At 35.8% G+C, this 20,314-nt stretch overlaps 1 protein-coding gene across 2 annotated transcripts in view; it reads right to left on the reverse strand.

The window, feature by feature from the left end:
• LOC118273327 (hydrocephalus-inducing protein-like) overlaps window positions 1-20,314 on the reverse strand; it is a 41,797-nt gene that overhangs the window by 14,142 nt on the left and 7,341 nt on the right. Inside the window, exons 16-53 of one of the 2 annotated variants that reach the window (XM_050695071.1) lie at window positions 19,844-20,037; window positions 19,403-19,668; window positions 18,752-19,194; window positions 18,487-18,672; window positions 18,264-18,333; window positions 17,386-18,188; window positions 16,885-17,055; window positions 16,622-16,807; window positions 15,663-15,872; window positions 15,271-15,410; window positions 15,053-15,194; window positions 14,640-14,857; window positions 14,229-14,378; window positions 14,074-14,139; window positions 13,582-13,706; window positions 13,280-13,435; window positions 12,997-13,197; window positions 12,430-12,623; window positions 12,125-12,360; window positions 11,574-11,735; window positions 11,210-11,262; window positions 10,913-10,978; window positions 10,153-10,358; window positions 9,450-9,701; window positions 8,825-8,935; window positions 8,356-8,482; window positions 7,963-8,128; window positions 4,503-4,634; window positions 4,160-4,283; window positions 3,854-4,022; window positions 3,367-3,593; window positions 2,841-3,040; window positions 2,203-2,445; window positions 1,815-1,997; window positions 1,358-1,649; window positions 1,033-1,281; window positions 632-953; window positions 296-438 (exon numbers count right to left, since the gene is read on the reverse strand). In XM_050695071.1, the coding sequence (XP_050551028.1) occupies window positions 296-438; window positions 632-953; window positions 1,033-1,281; window positions 1,358-1,649; window positions 1,815-1,997; window positions 2,203-2,445; window positions 2,841-3,040; window positions 3,367-3,593; window positions 3,854-4,022; window positions 4,160-4,283; window positions 4,503-4,634; window positions 7,963-8,128; window positions 8,356-8,482; window positions 8,825-8,935; window positions 9,450-9,701; window positions 10,153-10,358; window positions 10,913-10,978; window positions 11,210-11,262; window positions 11,574-11,735; window positions 12,125-12,360; window positions 12,430-12,623; window positions 12,997-13,197; window positions 13,280-13,435; window positions 13,582-13,706; window positions 14,074-14,139; window positions 14,229-14,378; window positions 14,640-14,857; window positions 15,053-15,194; window positions 15,271-15,410; window positions 15,663-15,872; window positions 16,622-16,807; window positions 16,885-17,055; window positions 17,386-18,188; window positions 18,264-18,333; window positions 18,487-18,672; window positions 18,752-19,194; window positions 19,403-19,668; window positions 19,844-20,037 (7,584 nt within the window). Of the gene's footprint in view, window positions 1-295; window positions 439-631; window positions 954-1,032; window positions 1,282-1,357; window positions 1,650-1,814; window positions 1,998-2,202; window positions 2,446-2,840; window positions 3,041-3,366; window positions 3,594-3,853; window positions 4,023-4,159; window positions 4,284-4,502; window positions 4,635-7,962; window positions 8,129-8,355; window positions 8,483-8,824; window positions 8,936-9,449; window positions 9,702-10,152; window positions 10,359-10,912; window positions 10,982-11,209; window positions 11,263-11,573; window positions 11,736-12,124; window positions 12,361-12,429; window positions 12,624-12,996; window positions 13,198-13,279; window positions 13,436-13,581; window positions 13,707-14,073; window positions 14,140-14,228; window positions 14,379-14,639; window positions 14,858-15,052; window positions 15,195-15,270; window positions 15,411-15,662; window positions 15,873-16,621; window positions 16,808-16,884; window positions 17,056-17,385; window positions 18,189-18,263; window positions 18,334-18,486; window positions 18,673-18,751; window positions 19,195-19,402; window positions 19,669-19,843; window positions 20,038-20,314 lie in introns of both variants that reach the window. The other variant, XM_050695069.1, reaches the window with a different exon arrangement.

Genomic DNA, 20,314 nt, shown 5'->3' on the forward strand with positions numbered 1-20,314 from the left:
TGTCAAGTAATAACTAAAAACGGTAATAACAACTTAATAGAGATTTCTCGATAAATTTTCAAGTCCTGAGAAAGTCATGAAAATACATGTTTCAATGTTTTAGCCATGTTTCGGCGGAAACCAACACCTTTCGGGAGTCTGAAACTCCCGGAATGAAAATCTTAAATTAGCTTCTTCTCGCCTTTAATTTTGATCAGATATGGCGCTTACAATTATTGACTTTTTACGAGACTCCAGTGTTAAACTTTTTCTGTCAGTTAACAATTTTAAACGTTAGAATTTGAAGAAGTGTTACCATAAAATATTCATAAGGGTTTTCTTCAATGGTAATTCTTATATCGCAATCAGTTTTTCCTTTTGTTATCGGATTGAAATAAGCATTCAATGTTGTTACTTGAGCTGGTCGTAACATTACTTTCATTCGCAAATTTATCTCTTCTGAAAAAATAAAGTATTATTTTAAGCTGATGTATCAAGTAGGTAATGAAATATGTAGATAGTAGTCATTTTATTTTTTGTGTGTGTAAGAAAATTGTAGTTAACCTTAACTACAATTTTCTTATATGCCTCGGTGTACATATTATACCGAGGCATAAGAGTTTCAAACTTTATTAATTGAAATAGAAATTACCCTTGCCTCCATACGTGACCATATGTTCGCTTTCCGGTGCTGCAGCCAACCAAAATATGGGTCTAACTTCATCCAGTGACTGTAATACTTCCAAAACAGTAACACTATTTACCGACGTTATATTTCTAAAGGAAATTGGTTTGCTACTGATGGATCCCAAGCACGTCACTGCAAATGGTAGCACAGCTGTCCTTTGGTGTTTCAGTCGAGGTGACAACAATTCGATCCTAGGAATGACCCCCTCTCCAATTAGACATATTTTAAATGACTGTTCTTGGTTGTCTAACAATTTAAGCCTTATTTCCAAGACCGCTCTATATTCCTGAAATAATTAATACTTGGTATATTATATCCTCAAACATATTTTATAGCATTATCTTCTAATCTAATTGCTTCCGTACCTGCAAAGATTTAGGAGAGAAAATGATCCCAAGATTTTTATGTAGTAACGGTTCGATGTGTGTCTCGAACTTATCCAAAGAGAATATGCTTGGGTTAGAATTACTTTGATGGTGGAGCCTCATGTTAAGCGCACAAGCAACAAGTCCGTTGTTGTATAGATCTATTGCACCCATGTGACTCGAATTGACCGTAACGCAGAAGAAATGTAACGTCACAGAGTTCTCCACAAACACACAATGTGGTGAGGACTGTGGACAATGAAATACGCTCAGTAGTAACACGCAGAACTTCAGCAAATCGATATGATGAACCATTAATTATTACCTCTGGTACTTTATACTCGCACAAATTCTTAACAATTAAATGTTCTCTAAATGTAGTCTCTAAATTCCAGAGATCCAAAGTTGGCATGGCTCCTGTGCCGACCAGTCGCAGCGGCACTCCTTGGGCCTCGGCTGGACACGTGTCGCTAATAATAAAGCTAATAGTCTCTTCGAACTTCCGCGCGGCTGGCGCAAAGAATTGTATCTGTATCGTGCGACTGGTGCCAGGGGGAAGCAGGTTGTCCTCGTTCATTATCAGAAAATTGCCACATTTTAGTGGAGGGTTTCTTATTCTGTAAATTTATTAAGACATTTATTATAGTTACGTAGTGATGTTAACTAATAAATAAAATTAATTATCTAGAATTGAGGTTTCGATGTATGAAATAGATTTAAAGGGATTGATACATAAATAGTAACTATATCAGTACTACTAAATTTTCTTCTCTACACCATACCTAGTATCTTTTCCTTTCGGCGGCAGCGCAGCCACAGCAGGATCCAATTGATATGCAGCAGGTAGAACGATCTCGTAAGTGACGGGACATTTGCTTGTATTGTTCAAGATAACATCTCTCATTATTCCAGTCCCCACCGGAATTATATGGAAGTTCAACTCGCCCAGTGGAAACAATGTGAACCTTGAAATTTTATGGATTCTTTGTTATATTTTTCATATATCGGAATCGGAATACTAATTCACTGTTAAATGCCTTAAACTTTTTAGCTATTGAAGATAAAAATAATTTATTCAAATAAATAAACAAAGGGCACAGGCTAAACTTCATTGAAATTAAAATTCGAAAAGATGTAGCAATAATACCATTAAAGAAACTGCAAACTTACGTATTATAAAATGAAGCGATGCTGACACAAACTGGGAACTTGGCCACAACGACTTGTTCCTTGCTGCCGTCTAGTAGGGAGCAGATGTAAGCTGGCACGTTCACCAGGTTCATGGAGGTGGTGGGAGTGCACTCAAACTCGATAGCTACCAGCTTCAGAGTGGCTGGGATCACGCCGCACTCTGGTATAGCTTCGAAAGACTTTAACAGCGACGGCTCAGGGAAATCCTTTACCTTCTTCAATCTATTTGTTAAGGCATAGAATAGAATCAGGTGTTACTTTGTAGAAATCCATTCTACACTAACAATACATTCGACTGAATGTGTTGACTCGGCGGCTCCCGCAGCCCGCACCACGAACAGCAATTCGAGCACCTTCTAAGGATGCTCCGTGTCGGAGCGAAACATACCTACCTATATCGAATGTTATATTGCGTGTGTTTTTATGTTGCACCTCTGCTGCATGAGCATTTAATTGCGGGTGGAAGGGCGGTGCTGCACACCGCATGTTAAAAATACATCTATAAGCGGAATTAAAACTAAAAATCGAATGTAATGTTAGTGTATTTGTTAAGAACCATTTTTTTTTAAATAGTAGACATTTTAATTCATATGAATAGGAATAACGTTTAAACTAACTTGAAGTAAATATTGTATTTGCCTCGGTTCAGCAAATACATTTCTCTAACGACCGTAGAGTTAACTTTGACGTTGCCGTAGTTGAGAAAGTTCTCGCACGGGTTCTCGTGCGCACATTCAACCATTACATCATAGCACTCCGCGGATAAAGACAAGTTGTCCATCAAAATAGGATCCCCACGGCCTAGTGAGTCGTAGATCTGTGGAGTTGTATGAGATTGAGGTTAATTTTAACAGCGCTAGGAAGGCATGCTTGTTTTTTTTTAGGGATTTTCTCCTGTATCGTGGTAGTGTTTACAAACATACAAGTTCACATACACATAACACCCAAACCTGAAACAACAATTTATGGATCACACAAAGAGTTGCTCCGTGCGGGAATCGAACCCGCTAGATGTTGTACGGCAACCAGTTGCCCAGCCACTGCGCCAACCGTGCAGTCAGATAACCTAAATATCCTTTTAGCAGATGTTCTTACTGTTGCATATTAGCAATAACACTACAATTATCCAAAGAAGAAACTTACGTCGATCGTAAGGACTTTTGAATTGATAACACCAACTCGACATGCAATGTATGTGACGGGCACAACTTGATTATCACTCCTCGGCACGATACCCGACGTCTGTGCTATTATGAAATCTTCAACAAATTCCTGGGCGTTGCGTATCTTCCACATTATCGGTAGAACTGAGTCGTTCTTTACTATAAACCTATCATCTTCTCGACGATAGAGTAGGAGTCTTCCGTAGTCTGAATAAATAGATGAAAGTTTTATAAGAGTTCTTAAATTGTGCTTTTAAAATTAAATAGCAAATGGATTCAAACGGAAACAGACATGTTTAGATGCCCTAAAAGATTGAAATGAAAATAGTAAAATTAACTTATACTAAGTAGCTCTGGTGTCATGATATCCACAAAGTTAGAAGCAGTAAATGCACAAAAAATGCTGATGATTGGATTTACACGTGTGCTGATGGAATTGTTATGTACCTATACAAATTAAATCTTACCTATAACCTTAGACAGCGGTAGTATTTCAACAACAGGCCACACTCCACTACAAGAGACGTTCACCATCACTATTTCGGGGTTGTCGTTGACACAGAATAGTAGCACGGTTTTGTGTACACCCACTTCGGCTGGGGCAGCTGAAATTTTTAATTTGCCTCGACCGCCAGGCTACGGTAAAGACATGTGACATGCATAAATACTAGTTCAAACACAAATATGTATCAGAGGAAATGGCTTCCTATTCCTAATACCGCTATACTTTGTGTGATTATGTTTATTCAAGAATTAATAATACTTTTACTTACTTCCAATTTCATGTTCGTCTTGTCAATATTAAATACTGTGGTCTCGTCTAGAAACTCGATAACAATATCTGCAGTTATCAAGGACGAATTTTTCAAATTTATTATGTAATCTTCTTCATAAATTCTGTAAAACACATTCAGCTTATTACAAAAATCAGACAGTTAAAGATATCAGAAATGTATCCACGTTATGTACGTGCATACATTCATCCTTAGAATGAGTAGACCGCAATGGATAATTCATTTTTGTTCTGTTCGTTATTGTCTGTAGAAGCTACAGAATTTTTGCTGGGACAATTAAACCGGTAAGAATATTTTTTAGGCAAATTTTATACGGTCTTACCTATTACTCCCTATGAACAATGGCCCAAACTCAAATACTTTGAGATCATCCAAGTATGTTATTTTATAGATGTGGTCTTCTTGGGTTCTCCTCACAAAATTAGCGAACATTTTCTTTGGACGACTGTCCAATCTGTAACACAACTATAATGTTATGAATGTCTCGTTAGACTTAAGGCGCGGTGAATAGACAACTTTTATGTATTTGAGGGGGTGAAGCAGGTGAAGTGGGTCTCGTGTACTGAGGGGTGCACCGTGCAAATGTCATTGATATGCGTATTCCATTTTATTTAGGAGCGTAATTTCGCTACTATAGTTTCATGGACGAGTGGCCCAGTGCGTTGCTGTCTAGATTCGCGTTCCGTGATCCTTAAGATCGAATCTCATTACTCGTATTAGTTTTTGTTTTCTTATTTTTTCAATATTATGTTGTATACATTTTTATTTTATTTTTATTTATTTTTTTTATTAGTTTTTTTATGACGAAAACCGAAATCGAACAATAATTTACACAAACTTACTACTACTATAGTTTTTGCGCTAGTGACATTTGCCTGTATGACGTTGACGTCTCTCAGTACCACATAATTAGGGATGGACATTAGAAAGATCTTTTTTATCGCTATCGATACTCGCAGCATACATTGAATTCTCTTTAATTTTGTTATTAAAGTGTGTTGTTTAGTTGTGCAGTGTATCTGCGTGTATATAATGTCAGATATACAGATACAGATTCAGATGATCCTGACTCATAATAATTTTTAAATCGCAGCAAAGGAGAAGGGAACTTCTCCATACATTCCTGGGCCCAGGTGTTAACTGAATCAAACTAGCCTTGTTTGTAAGAGTATATAATAACATATTTAATAACATATTAAGGCCTCACTGAAAATTTGGTGAAATTTGGCTATCCAGGAATCAAGTTATATGTATCTAATGTAGTAAAAGTGAGGTTATATTATAACATTGCAGTATTTCTATGTTTTTTACGAAATACTTTTGAATAGTTTTGGTTGTGTTATAGTTTTAAGCAAGGAGCGTGTGTGACGCAATGATATTATATATTTTTTATTATATATATATATATATATATATATATATATATAATCTGAGGATATATATATATATATATACATATTATACAATGTGATAGGGGTGGGATTTCTAACCCTTTAAGACATTATCGACAAAAAAAAAAATATGGGGTGTTGAACCCCCAATTGAAAATATTGAAAAATAGCGATCTATTCGGTAAAAATTATTCAGAAATGATTTTTTTTCTCACCAAAACATTATCAAACTTATGAAAAAAGTAATGAATTAGTTAGCCAAGATTATTAGCTACCATTTGTCGTTTTCTTTTTGTTTCTGCGACGCATACAACCTTTGATATCACATAAAGTACAAAAAATATTAAAATAGCCATAATTTTTAGGGGGAGGGGATTCGACCCCTTCGACCCCCGACTTTTGTCGATAAAATTAGATGTAGTACTCAGCCTTAACGGGTTAGAAGTCTCGCCCCTATCACATTGTATATTATCTGAATCTGAATAATTATTATTTCTTTACAATAAGTATGACGTCTCTATTAGTAAAACCTCATTGGTGTGACGTGTCGAAGATCTGACACGTTTGGCTCTCCCGGACCCTAAACAGTCGCTACAGTCAAAGATAGGTTTTTACATTCAATATTCTGCACTTATAAGCAGTACTAATCTTTTAAAAACTAAAAAAGGGATAGGAGGATATATAAATAAAACACCAATATTAGTATAAAATATGTATTATTCATCTTCAATAATTAGGAGAATGTCATCTAAGAATTGGGTAGGGGGTCGGGGTATATTTTCTTGGTATCTTTCCCAACTGAGATACCATATTATACAGGCTGAGATGCACGCCACTGACGAATAACTAATAATTCCAAGACTCTTCTGCCAATAGAGTTGCTGCGACCAGTCGCAATTGTACAATTTACACAGCGATCCATGTCGTCAATATCCAATTGATAGGCTTAAACAGTTGTCCAAAATAGAGAGTCAGGTAATTTAGAAATGCAAGATCCGTCAAAAGTCCTTTATAAAGCCGAGGTCGTGGGGTTTAACAATAAAACATGGAAAATACGTGCGCACTCAGAACGAAACACAAATTCGGTATATGACTGATATCAGACAGGAGTGTTGTAAGAAGTTTAAATCACAGAGTACGTTATACATAAATGATTAAATAATCATAAATGTTTGATAACTTAATTTAAGTTTTCTCGCTTCCTAGATAGAAACAAGGTACCATATTTTGTGATTTCCCTTAGAAAAAAATTACGGTTTTTTTTAAAATACATTTCAACTAGTTAACTGCTGGGTCCAAAAGTCCCCTTCTCCTTTTAAGAATGGTACGGAACGTTATTGAATGTGTCATCTGCACCATGCTACGCGGTAATAGTATATGAAAAAATTAATTGTATTTACACAACTTATAATTCAAATCGATTTCGTACAAAAAAATATACTGATAACCCAACTTAGAAAAAGCTAATTACAAAATAAAATATTACAAACAGCAAAAAGATATGTTAGTGAATGATTATTTTCTGAGCGGCGATTGACACAAACTGACATAGGTCCACCAAGCAGCGCGCCTCAGCGGTCACTGCCGGTCCGCGTAGGAATGAAAGAGAAACGAATAGATGTCATGATCGGACGACGTTTAGTTCGATTCGTTCTGAGTTATTTATCATGAATTATATTAAATCTTACAAATATATCAATTCAATCGACAAATAAATAAGGCAGATCCCTTTATTATTTTAAATTACGTCACTGTTATTAATTTTATTAAGATATGTTCATAAATAATATAGTTACAATGGTTAGAATTTCAATTTAAATGGTTAGTTTATGATTTTTTTCTATCGAGAAAATTAATAGAAATCGTGTTTTGAAGAAGGTGGTCCATTCATAAAAATGATCAAGATTAACATATATTTTTTTTGTTGCTCTAACATGTAAACATTGGGCAAAAAAACTGTTGAATCAATCCTATTTTGACTATGCACAGCGCCTTAAACTACATTTGGGCTCGCGGGTGCATAGAGCGTGAACTCTAGATGCCCATCCAACGACTTCAGGGAAAACAGTGGTCACATGCTGCCGGGCAACTAGCACAGCGAGGCTTATGGAAGACACACGTCTCCCTAGGGATGTACCGTAGCAGGCGTTGCACCATAGAATGGCTCCGGAACGTGTCTAAATAGAGGACTCCGTGCCCCTTATCGGTGCTGCGGCCACTGGGTGGTTTTAGTGTACTCACACTGGGTGGTGTAGGTAAAAATCCCACACATTCCTAGTCTTTCTTCCCAAATTTAAAAATGAGAAAAATTAATGCCTAGACTAATAATAATCTTAATATTTGCTGTTTTTTTTCGATTAGCCAGCTTTCAACTATATACGGTAACCCTACCTTGGCAAATCACAGGTCCCACTAATATTGATATCAGTTCTTGACTTCGGCCACCCACTGACTTCCACATACCGCTTCAGACTGTAGTTACCTTCCTCTTGAGGGCTGAAGGAGTATTTGCAACGTACCAGATCCCCCGGCTGCAGTATTAAACGAGATGCTGGCGCTAAAACAAAGGTATCAAGTTAGCTTAGCTACAATATTATAGGTAAAATTAATAGCACTAAAATAAAGTGTTCCCAAAAATCATCAACATCTGTTAATATTTTTTTCTTTGTCCTACTTACTGATGAACACGTCATGTTGTATTTACGGGTCCCCATTTGATTTCGAAAACGCATTTGTATCTACAAAGACAGATTAAAGTGTCTACATATTAATGCAAATTCATACCAGCAATGGCTTTTAAACGTCGTAGTGGCAGGGGCTGTGGCTCTAAAGCTTCCTCGCTAGACTCATGGGGAATCTTGTCCATCGAAAGTGCCGGGATCTCACTTGTTGATGTTTGTGAAGAGGTCAGCTGGAAAAACCAACATAATAAAATAAGTCCTGAAGAGGAGCGATACCCCGGCCTCACAGAAAACCGACGTGAAACAACGCTTGCATTGTGTTTCGTTGTGTGAGTGGTTATAGCGGAGGCCCAATTCCCCCCTTCCCAACCCTTAAACTCTTAACTCCCAAAAAGCCGGTAACGCACTTGTAAAGCCTCTGGTGTTTCAAGTGTCCATGGGCGACGGCGATTGCTTACCATCAGGTAATACGTCTGCTCGATTACATGTACATGTTTCATAAAAAAAAAAAGATGTGTAAAGAATATTTTATACACGTTTCTTGAACTTGAACAGGAAATAATGTATGTCACCTTCTTGCCGCACGTACAATGCCATTTCGAGAGGATGTTTAAAACATTGTCTTGATTTGTGTCGTCCAACAAATTCAGATCAGTTAGTTGATTACATTCACATTTCTTTACCTGAAATTAAACAATATTTTATTTAAAAAGCTTTTTATGTTTTACTCTTATTCAAGTCATCTTATGTATAAGTATTTCATAGTTACTAATGGTCAAAACTTTATCTGTACCCTTAGTAAGAGTTTGCTCTGCGGCGGTCTGATTGGCCGATACGAATGAACCAACCAATTGGAGCGCCGAACGCGCCTTCGTTAAACGTAAGACAAACTCGTAGTAAGTCACTGATGGAAATTCAAGTTATAGAGAAACGGTTAATGTTTTTACCCGACTGCGCCAGAAGGAGGGTTTCTTTATAATATTAAAATGAAAAAACCCTAAAACAAGAAAGTAATCGTAAAATTTAAGCAGTCGGGACCCATTCTAGAAAGCAAGCCGTATGTGCCCTCACAAAGTCTTTATATTTAGAATGGGTCCCGACTGCTTAAATTTTACGAACTATAAAGAAACGCAGTCGGGTTTTTTAGTTTTTTAAATTACTTTTTTAAAACTATAGCTTATTATTAAATTTTATTACCGGCGATTCTTCTAAGTACCACCATTTCAGAGGAGGCTCATGATGTATCACAGGGAAAGTCTTGGGCAGCAGAACAGTAAACTCTTTTCTAATCTCAGAACATTTAAGAATATCACGATCTGTTTCCCTTGAAGATTTCGATTGTAATACATTTCTTGCAAACATGTATTTCAAAGCTTCTTTGTATTGTAAACAGGGACACATTATGAATGTTATTGGAAAACCTCTATTCGCAAGATTGGCTTCAGATAACTGTAATTATAAAAAGAGTATTTAAATTTCCATTAAGATAACAGAAAAACAGGTAACACAGTAGTGACCTCACGCCCAAAATGATTAGGAAATATATTGTTTCCTTCTTATAAATAAAATGAATATCTTATTTAAAAGTCGATATAAAACAAAACAAAATCGGATTTTGTTGCAGTATTTACAATTTGAGAAGCATAACAACTAAGTGGTGGATATAGAGCCAAACATAATATAACAGAAAAGTCACTGCTTTGACTGGCGACAGAAAACTATTGAGGGCAAATTCTCCGCTTTCGTGGACCTCATGTATTCCCCCACGAGGTTCAACGCATTAAACCGTAGTATGCCGTATGGAGCGCAGATCTACGCGAAACACAATGAGTTTTCTATTGTGTCTCATATACCAGCATACAAGAGGTTAATGAATGATAAATGTACAATGTTTATATACCTGATTATGTAATAGGATTTCAGACTTCTTCTTAGTTTTCTTCTGAGCTGCACCGACCATCTGACCGGTGAAGGTGAGCAGTGGTTGTCCCACGTCACATGCCTCGATAATCCAATTATTTGCAATATTTATCAATTGTTCGTACGTCGTTTTGTTGTAGTCATTGTACTTCGCGTTCATTATCGAGTATTCAGTCGGTTGTTTACCTGTATGAGAATAGAATAAAGATTTACTTTATCTTCACCATTTTATACAACGTGTAACAAAAAGGGGGCATACATATCAATTGCACGGTTTCTAGATAACATAACAAACGATATGGGAGATTTTTAAACTCATGTTTTCATGGTATCAAGTTATGAATTTTTCAAATCGCGCCGGCGCGCGAATCAAAATTAGGTAGACAGGTACTAGCCGCTCAGATTGACAGAAGAAATGTTTCGTAATATAAGTGAGTGATCCCTGTAGTGTTGTGACACGTTTGTATGATTTGAAATCAAGACATATTTTTAAACGTATTTTAGGCTGAAACTTTGTGTAGGAGATACTATTCAACCTGTATTCATCAGGGCTTCTTGATGTATATGGGTATTTTGTTACACATTGTATACAACAACAAACATGTAAAAACGAAACGAACTGACTGTTTCTATTTCTGCCCTTCGAGCCGGAGCGACGGTAAACCCGCTAGGTAGTCCACAGCTCCGGAAAAATATAATAATTACCGTTACCGTTTAAATTAAAATAGATAATGACGTACTTTTAGTTTCATCCTTTTTCACTTTTTTCTTTGTTTCGTTCGCGTCTACATGCACACTTGAGCGTCCTTCTGGTAAAAAAACAATATAGATAAGTTCTTTAAACGTGAAAAATTTGGCTCAAATAAAATGTTTATAGTATATGGCAAATCAGTTTTTTTGTTAAATATGTATAAATTTATCTACCAACTTACGCAGCATGCAGTACAAACTAAAACAAAACGTTAATGTATAAAAATTAAATCATAATTATGTGGTTCTTCATACTTTTTTCATAAAATAGCATAGTACGTACGTACCTTTTGATTTATCTTTCTTCTGAGTAGGTTCTACTGGTGGTCTGTAATCAATACTGCTCAACTTTTATTAATTATGTTTCAATTTCTAACCAAAAAATACCACAACATTAACACAATGTGAGATAAACATAACTTGTGCTACTTTAGACATTATCATTCCAATCCCTAGTCATCTAGCATTTTGTGATTATTAACCGAATGAAATACACTGCTTAGCGGCATTACGTGCCGTAATGTGCACCTCTGCCTACACTTTCGGGGATAAAAGGTGTAACAATGCATAAAATACACTGCAACCCTGGAACCGGCAGATCCGAAAGCTTAGTCATACATACATCTAAATAATAAAACTGAAGATAGTTACCCCTTCTTCTCAAAATATTTTCGTCTCCTTTCCTCTAAGCCCCACTGTATGTACAAGGCTTTCAATTCCGGGGATGAGTTATCATATTCGTCTGCGTCCATATCCTCAAACGATTCTACAATCTCTTGTATTTCCGTTTCATCATATACTTTTACCTGAGTTCTGAAAATTGTAATAATTAAATGAAATAGATGGTTGTAACTTCGACATAATTACTTGGTAGAATTCATCGAATACATTCTCCAGCATTTAACTGAATTAAGTCGTCGAAACAACAAACTGTTGAATTTTAGATATTTAAGTTCATTTATAATTCATTTCCTTGTACACCACTTTAACCATTTTATAATTTGTAACTGAAGAGCGGTGCCTCCTAGCACAGGTATATCATTTACTTAAAAGGAGGTCTCTATGTTATATTTTAACTGTAAAAGTTTGTACAAGTTTCTGCAAAAATCATTTTAATTTTTTTTAAATAAATATTTTATTTTTTATTTTTTTATTATTTATTTATAAACAATTATTATTTTATAAAAATAATCAATACTAACTCCTCCTGTACGGTTTCAGCCTCGCGTTGAGATTCCTCGTACGTTTGCGCCCATTTAGAGAAATCTGAATGACATAAAACCAGGTGCAAGTTCGAAATGCTGCGTTTACATTTAATTAATGTCGTCATTACTAAAGGAGGACTCTTCATAACGAAGCTTGTTAGTGATTCTACCACAAACCCTCGACTGAAGCGAGGCTTTCGGAATAATTCAGTAAGAAGTTCTTCCACTAAATCCTGAAAATATTTTTAAAAGGAAAATGTGTTGTTACGTGCACACAGACATTTAACTAAATTCGTTCTTACCATTTGAAATAGTGTCGTTGATCCCATGGCTCCCAATGCAGTATGAGAACCCATCGAGGAGGAATTAAGGGACGTCTTCTTTTTCTTCTTGTCACTCTGTTTTGAACGAGGGGTAGGTACATTTCTTTGATTGGCTAGAAACTGAATTTTGTTGAATAGAATTTCAAATTCGTCTTTGTCTTCCTCGAATTCGTCTGTAAGCCATACGCGGACTTCAATATTGTTAGAAAATAGTTTTATGTCACTGAATATGCAATTCTCGGAAACAAACAGAATGGAGGAGTAGGCAGAGGTGCCCAATACGGCACGTAATGCCGCTATACAATGCTCAGCCACTTTTCACCATTTATGTAATAAGTCCCATGTAATGCTTATTACAATATACTGGGCATAATTCCAGACACTGTGCTACCACTGAGAAATCTTTGAAAAACCGAAAACAGCCCAGTATTACATTGTTCGAACCCGAGAACCCTTGTCCGGGAGTCGCACTAGCTACCACTCTACCAACTAGGCAGTCGACAAACAGAATGTATGTGGTTGTGTGTATGTGAGTAATGTGGCTACCTTCATGTTCAGCATCGGTAGCAGTGTCGCTCTTAATGTTTCTTTTCAACATTTCATAATTCTCTTCTACGGCGGCAACCACTAGTTCTTTCGCTTGAATGTCGGTTTCACACAAAGCATGAACTATGGCGTGGTCTACATTTATTGTTGGTATAGCTAACTTCTTCCCGACAGTGTAAGCCATTTCTTGACACTGCATTTCTACACAAAGAAAAGTAATTTTAGTCATAAAGACAATAACAATTGGCCTTGTAAGCAGCAGTCAAGGATACACAACAAATACCTTCACAAGGCGATCCGTGAAAAAATATTAAAATTCCTTTCGATGCTTTCTCCGAGGGGCCAGCGCCCGTTTCCGACAAATCATCGTCGTAATCAAAAACACGTAAACATTGTCTTAAAGGGTCCACATGTTTGTCCTTCATCGCTTTTATTTCATCTGGAAAGAAAATACGGTAAAACATTCGTATAAAAAATAGGAGTTTACGTATTATACATCTTTTATATGTGTACTCAATCAATTAATTGCTCATAATTTGGAACAAAATTTTCACAAGGTTTAATATTCAAATTCTACCATCAAACCTGCTATTATTTCAGCTTCAGTTCGTATCTTAGCTTCGGCTCGCACCTTCGGCGATGTAGCTGTGTCCTTGTTCGGACCGGAGTGTTGTTTCTGAGGTGCCTTCTCTCTAGGACTCTTCGGTTTTCTGTAAGATCAATAAGTAATAAGTAAATTAGAGACTTGTGTAACCTTTTGATAGGTAAATCAACCGGGTGAATGCAGGGATGCACTCCGTACGTGTTCACATTTACATTGTCCGGATGTCAACACCCTTTTTACAACTACGAAAAGCGTACTTAGTAAAAAAAAGCAGTATCTGGTAAAAAAAATATATCGCGATAAAAAAGTGCTTTATCCACTCCCTGAAAAGTAAGATTCTAACAAGGTTTTTAAATCAATCCAGCAGTTTCTACATATAAACAAACAATAAAATATCTCCTTTACATCATATAGAAAATATGGATTTGAATCATTTATTATTATTAGTCATAATTTCAAAACAAAATTCATACTTCGCAGCCGGTGCAGCCTTAGTTGTTATAATTTTATTGCTAAGAGCTAATTCATCTTCTTTCGCTCTGCAAAGATAAAAAGTAAAAGGAACAATATAAAAAGTGAAAAGTAATTTGTGTCAATTTTCGTGTGTTTAATCTTTGAACGTTTTTACCTTTTAATTCTTTCATGAAATCTATGATAGAAATTTACAACATCTTGTGGTAAACCGACGCCTGGTTTTATCACTGGAACCAACATCTCTTCTGGTCTGTCGTAGTATTTATAAAGTAATTGATATACATCCTCTTCTTCTTTCCATTTTCTGTTAAAAAAATAATGACAATGCAATTTTAATCATTTCGATGTATAAAAGTGAAAAGTTTTGTGTTGTACTTTATATTTTAAACAAGATTTTTTGCTTTATAGGACTTCCATAATAGATGTTACAAACATAATTCAACAAGTGGTCACTTTAGACGTCGATTGTAGACCCTGATGTCGCTCGAAACTAGTCGAGTTATCTCGTTAAACAGTTACGTGAGTAAACGGTATAATATAATTTAAAATAATTCAAGATATTTACTCATCCGAATGTGCCACTATCAGTTCTATCGGAAACGGGCACGGATTCGTTAATCCGAAGTAAATGTCGGTTGTTTCAGCCCACGGTAGCGTTGGAGGGAAATTTACGTTCGGCCCTATGATATGCACGTGTGGAACTATCCCTTGTCCCGTCACTGGAATCGTCATCTTTTGAGGGTTCATGTGAAATCTAAATATGAGGTGGCCTTCGTACATCATCTGTTGAATAAAATAATCATATTTTTTTCAATGTATTTGATGCTTCGGCATGAATTTTATACCAATAGTTTCAGTGTAAAACTACTTATATTTTACACTGAAACTATAAAGCATTTCTAATTCAACATTTTAGTTATTAAAGTATTGCAAACTGATGCGCAATGCACGGAAGGGTAATATTAAGTTGGTACCGACCTCCATGGTTGGTTTAAAGGCCACACTAAGCCATCCTCCAGCTCCTGGCTTGTAGTTTCCAGAATTGTTGAGTACCGCCATCGGAGGAGGCCCTAACGTCTTCAGCTTGAGAGTAGCATACCAAATACATGTTGGCTTGCCTCTATAAATAAACATATAACTTTGTGTCCATTAATGAATGAATGAATGATTATGTAGGTGCACAAAATAATACTCACACATTTTTTAATGGAATAGAATAAATTATTTTGTCACCACATCGTACAGATCCGAAGTTGATAGCTTTCACATTTGTTACTAAGTAAGGCACAGCACATAGCGCTTTCATTTGAATTGGAATTGTCAGACCATAAGCCACCTAAATAATGTAAAAAAGTGAAAACCAGATGAATTAGTCTACATGATTTAAACATTTACACGCAGTAATAGGACATCAGCGTCAGGAGTTAAAAGTTGGGTCCGTTGTATAAGTTGACCCCGATAAAAACGAGGCCCTAACATAACTGACTAAAAAATGGATGTCATATCACACCTCGGCCTACTTTACGGCATGATGTTGTCTTCATGACATAAAATATAAAAAATAAAACTAAAGTGTAATGAATACAACCTCAATATTAAAAGATGTTTCCACATTATTTTCCAGCTCGGCAAAGTCATTAGAAGTGGGTGCAAATGTAACATCCAATTTCCCCGTTTCGCCAGCCAGCAATCTTCCAACAAATTTTATTGTAAGCCACTGAGGAATTGTGGTGCCTTTGGAAAAATATAACTTGGCCGCTATTGGCCCATAATTAATTATGTCAGCTATACATTGCACCTGAGGACATTGAAATTATTATTTTATTGACAGTGCGGTGGCTGGGCAACAGGCTGCCGCGCAAGGTATAGCGGCGATTCCCGCACGGAGCAACTCTTTGTATGATCGACAAATGGTTATTTCGGCTCTGGATGTGAGGTGTATTTGACTTGGATGTTTGTAAACGCACCCACGATACAAGAGAAATTCCTAGAGGAGGTAATGATTTTTAAAGAAGAAAATTATGGACATAGAGATTTATCAGAGAGCGCTGATGCCTGAATCTCTAAGTATGCAGTCAGCTCTTACGACATCTACGGGGAGAATAAGGGAAGCAACAAATGTCCTCTTTTCTATCGTTATAACTAGCCACGCTGTAATTGCCGTAGCGAGGTCTACAATCTACGTAGAAGTTCGTAGCCGTTCGTAGCACTTCTGACGTAAGTCGCAGACCTTGCTACGGGCGTAGCATTGACGTCATCATATTTTTACGTCAAACAGTCGACTTATTTCTAGAAAATTAGCTAATTAAAATTAAGTATTCAAGTAGTCAAATCCATAAATGAAAGTGTTATTATTTTGAATATTTATTGTATTCTGACCGAGGAAACTACCCAATCACTGGGGAAGGGTAAATGAAATTTTGGTTATCCTTCCGTGAAATGAAGAATATAGAAAACTCAACTACATTCTACTAACTGATTTCTTGTTAATTTTTCAGAACACTTACAATAGAACATGTATCTGTAACAATAGATGAAATATCTCACCGTACTCCCAGTGATAACCACACCAAAGTCAATGATATAGGGGATCGTATAAAATCCTTGTATTGGTGCCACTTTCGGATGAGCTGTAGTGTAAGGGTGTATTATTTCAGGCTTGGTCTTTATGTAATCTACTACCATTAATTTTTCTATCGCTAGATCAATATCCATTGTAGATGGGTAACCGTCCTAAAACATTAAGTAAGGACATATTATTTGGTACCTACCTGTTTATTATAAGCATTTACGTAGATCGGACTACTTACCCAAGCCGAACAAATATGCCAATCTGTATAAAATTGAGGATCTTCAAAACATTTCTCTGTCAACGGTGAGTTTAAATGTTCATCTTTGCCTTTGTGAAATAATTCATTCACACAATCCAGATATGACTGCGTCAGCTTTGGTATAGCTTCGTACCCTATTTCTGGACGAATCTATAACCATTTTAATAATAAGAAAACAGTGTTCTTCACTAATTTGATCATCACGTAAGTGCGTGATGGCTTTATGATAGAATATGATGACGATAACGTTAGCAGCTAGCTTTAGGAACAAATATATAAGAAACCTGATATATACCTTGAAACATTGAGAGAAGAAGACTATAACAAAATTCAAACGTAAATTTTATTATAATAGAATCATATTTAGCATATATTAAGAACAACCTTTGGCATAGTGACGCTACTATCATAGCCAAGTAAAAGCAGTATAAATGTATGTATTATTCATTATATAAATATTCATTTAGGAACAGTGCTTACACTTTCAGCTGTATAAGATCGTTGCAATGTTATATAGACTTGAGGTAGTTCACCCCACCCAACTACTTCGATCGGCATAAGAGGGAGGTGCCCAATTTCTAGCAAAAATTCTCTGTGGAAGTAGCCAATCACGCCAGGTCGAACTACTACTTTCAATTCAATTTCTTCTTTAGGTCCTAACATTTTATCAGGCGGTATTATTTCAAGAATATTTGCTTCTAGATCACTTGTAAACTTCTTCTCAAAAAGATATGTTTTACATTCAAACGGTAAGTTTGCAATATTACGTATTTTTAATCCTTCAATAGCATTCTCATGAAAAGACCTTATTTTAAAATTAACAGTTTCAGAACTTATTTCATATATTAAATCAGAACTTTGGCCGGTAACAACGATGGTCTCTGGAGGTCCACCCAGAACTTCACATTCCAGAATGGCTCGGACCCCAATATTAGGTTTTGGCCTAAATATCACGTGCACGAATTGAATCTCGCCAGGTGAAAGCAGTCCTCGATGCGACACCAATTGAAATATATCGTTTATGTTAATTTTATTAGTAATCTTTTGTAATCTAGGAAACTTGTATATCCATTCAAACTGTGTGTCATAATCACCATCTATCATGGGAGCTACTTTTCTAATTATTCGAGTTTTCAAGAACACGGTATCACTTTCGGATCCGCCATAAGTAGCAGCGGTTTCAATTTCACCAGCTGGGAGTTCCCCAAGGTCGTTTGCTGAGTCATTCTCCGGTTCTGAACCATCCGAAATTTGAATATTGAGGGCATCTCGTATACCAGTCCCTGCAACAAGCATGAATCTATTTCTTAAACCAGAATTTCCTTAACTGTTGTTTTAAATTGACATATAATACGTACCGGTGGTCCCAGTGTCTTCAGAAATAATTTTGGCCGGACTGGGACATACTGCGTATTCTGGTATTGGAGGCTGTATGGTCAAATATATAAACAATTATTTGAGCCCTATGTGAGTCCAAATGTGTTGTGTTATTACTTTTAATTAAGGGTGCGTTTTTTTTTTTCATTTTTAAAATTATAACATCAATAATCTACTACGTGACTTAATTAATGTAGTACTCACTGGAGGGATATGTGTTATCAAACATTTCTTCCATTGAAACTGGTAGCAAACCATGAGAGGTGTTGTATTCTGTATCTTTATTGTTTTACTTTGTATACTTCCATTCAAAATACATTGAAATTCTAATCTCGGTGGAAGAATTAATAAATTCGGAAAGTTTACTTTACCAATTAGTTTAATAGCATCCTAAAAACACAAAAAAACGTATGTATCAACCCAAAATGTCTTTTAACTGTCTATTAAAACTGTTAATAATTCTAATTACTTTGTTTCTGTGTCCTCTGAATCTAATTTTCATCAAGTCGCAATACACCTTTGACTTAAGACTGACATGTTTAGTAGTATCAAATAATATTTGTAATTTCATAATTTCTTGATCTTCTAAACGTTCTTCTACCGTGCTGGTGAGATTGAATGCTGTTTTAATTTTATGAATGTCCTGGAAAAAATGAAGTGGTTCTTTCCGCAATGGTTCCACAGGCTTTGCAGTAAGAAAGTCTATAAACGTCTTTGATTCACGTGGATCCATTCTGCTCAATATAGTTTGAAGATTCAAATCAGACTTCCTGTACCGTATGCAACAACAAAAGCTCGCTTCGTCAGACGGTATTTTGTATGTGCTTTGCTTTTGAATGATAGCAAACGGAGGTTTTACTGAGATGTCAATGTCTAGTGGAAGTTTGGATACATTCTTTATAGTGATTATGTCTGAAAAATATATTAATTAATGTTTAGTAAACATGCTTGAAAATAACGTTAAATATTTAAAAATTAAACACCTTAATTATGGTAGGTATATCCATCCATATCTCCATATATTTGGATTAAATGAAAGATTAGCATAACTAAAATGGTGGAACTAGTTCCTACGATAATTTAAAATAGTCTTAATTTAACTGGAGATATTCCTTCTTACCAGTTAGCTTATAGTATTCGCTATACGGCCCGAAATCATATTGGAAATCGACAACTGGAGAGGAAATCTCTATTTTCGGATCAACGAATTCAGCCTTAACCTCACACTCCATTAACAATTCCTTTTTATTGATACCCTCCACGCTACCAACCAAATACCACATTTCTTTAACTTTCGTCACTTTATGGGATATTCCTGTTACTGTCAACTCGAATTTTTCTCCAGCTGACATCTTAAATGATCGCGGATCCAAGTTGAAAAATCCTCTGGAATTTGAAAAAATAAGGATGTTTTTGGGTCAATCTACAAAACTCGTATTCGTATGATCACTCTGGGACTTTTCAAATATAGATATGTATAGTAATTATGTATCTCATTGAAAATAATGATATTAAAATTTCTCATTTCAATCATAAATTCAATATAACTGTGAATACATACGCTGTAACTTGTTTATTCTTGGGCGGCTTGTAATGTTCGCTCCACTCCAGTGAATGTAACCGGGTTCCACAGTTTTCCATTATAACTTTGCAATCCAGAGGTATTTTCGTGAAATGCCTTCCGAGTTCAATTCTATCACGAAGCTGACCCACCACGATGCTGGTCCCCACTCCAGTAGCAGATAATGGCACCAGCTGAATTATAAAATTAAATATTCATTAAATTAAGTACGTAACGGACTGATAAGTGGGTTGGAAATGAACGCATCTCCTGAATTTAATGTGCAGGATTCGACAAATAGAGAAATCATTAAAAATTGTTAATGGTTCTATTTTAAAATTGTCTATAATAGTACATAATTTAGCTGTTCCGGGTATGGGTGTGATCTACGTATATATGATTGTAATTGCATCCACAACACAAAAGAAAAGAATCAAATGTAGACATAGATAAACACCAAACGTGGATTAT

Source organism: Spodoptera frugiperda, chromosome 1 (genome assembly GCF_023101765.2).
Source record: "Spodoptera frugiperda isolate SF20-4 chromosome 1, AGI-APGP_CSIRO_Sfru_2.0, whole genome shotgun sequence".
Classification (NCBI taxonomy): domain Eukaryota; kingdom Metazoa; phylum Arthropoda; class Insecta; order Lepidoptera; family Noctuidae; genus Spodoptera; species Spodoptera frugiperda.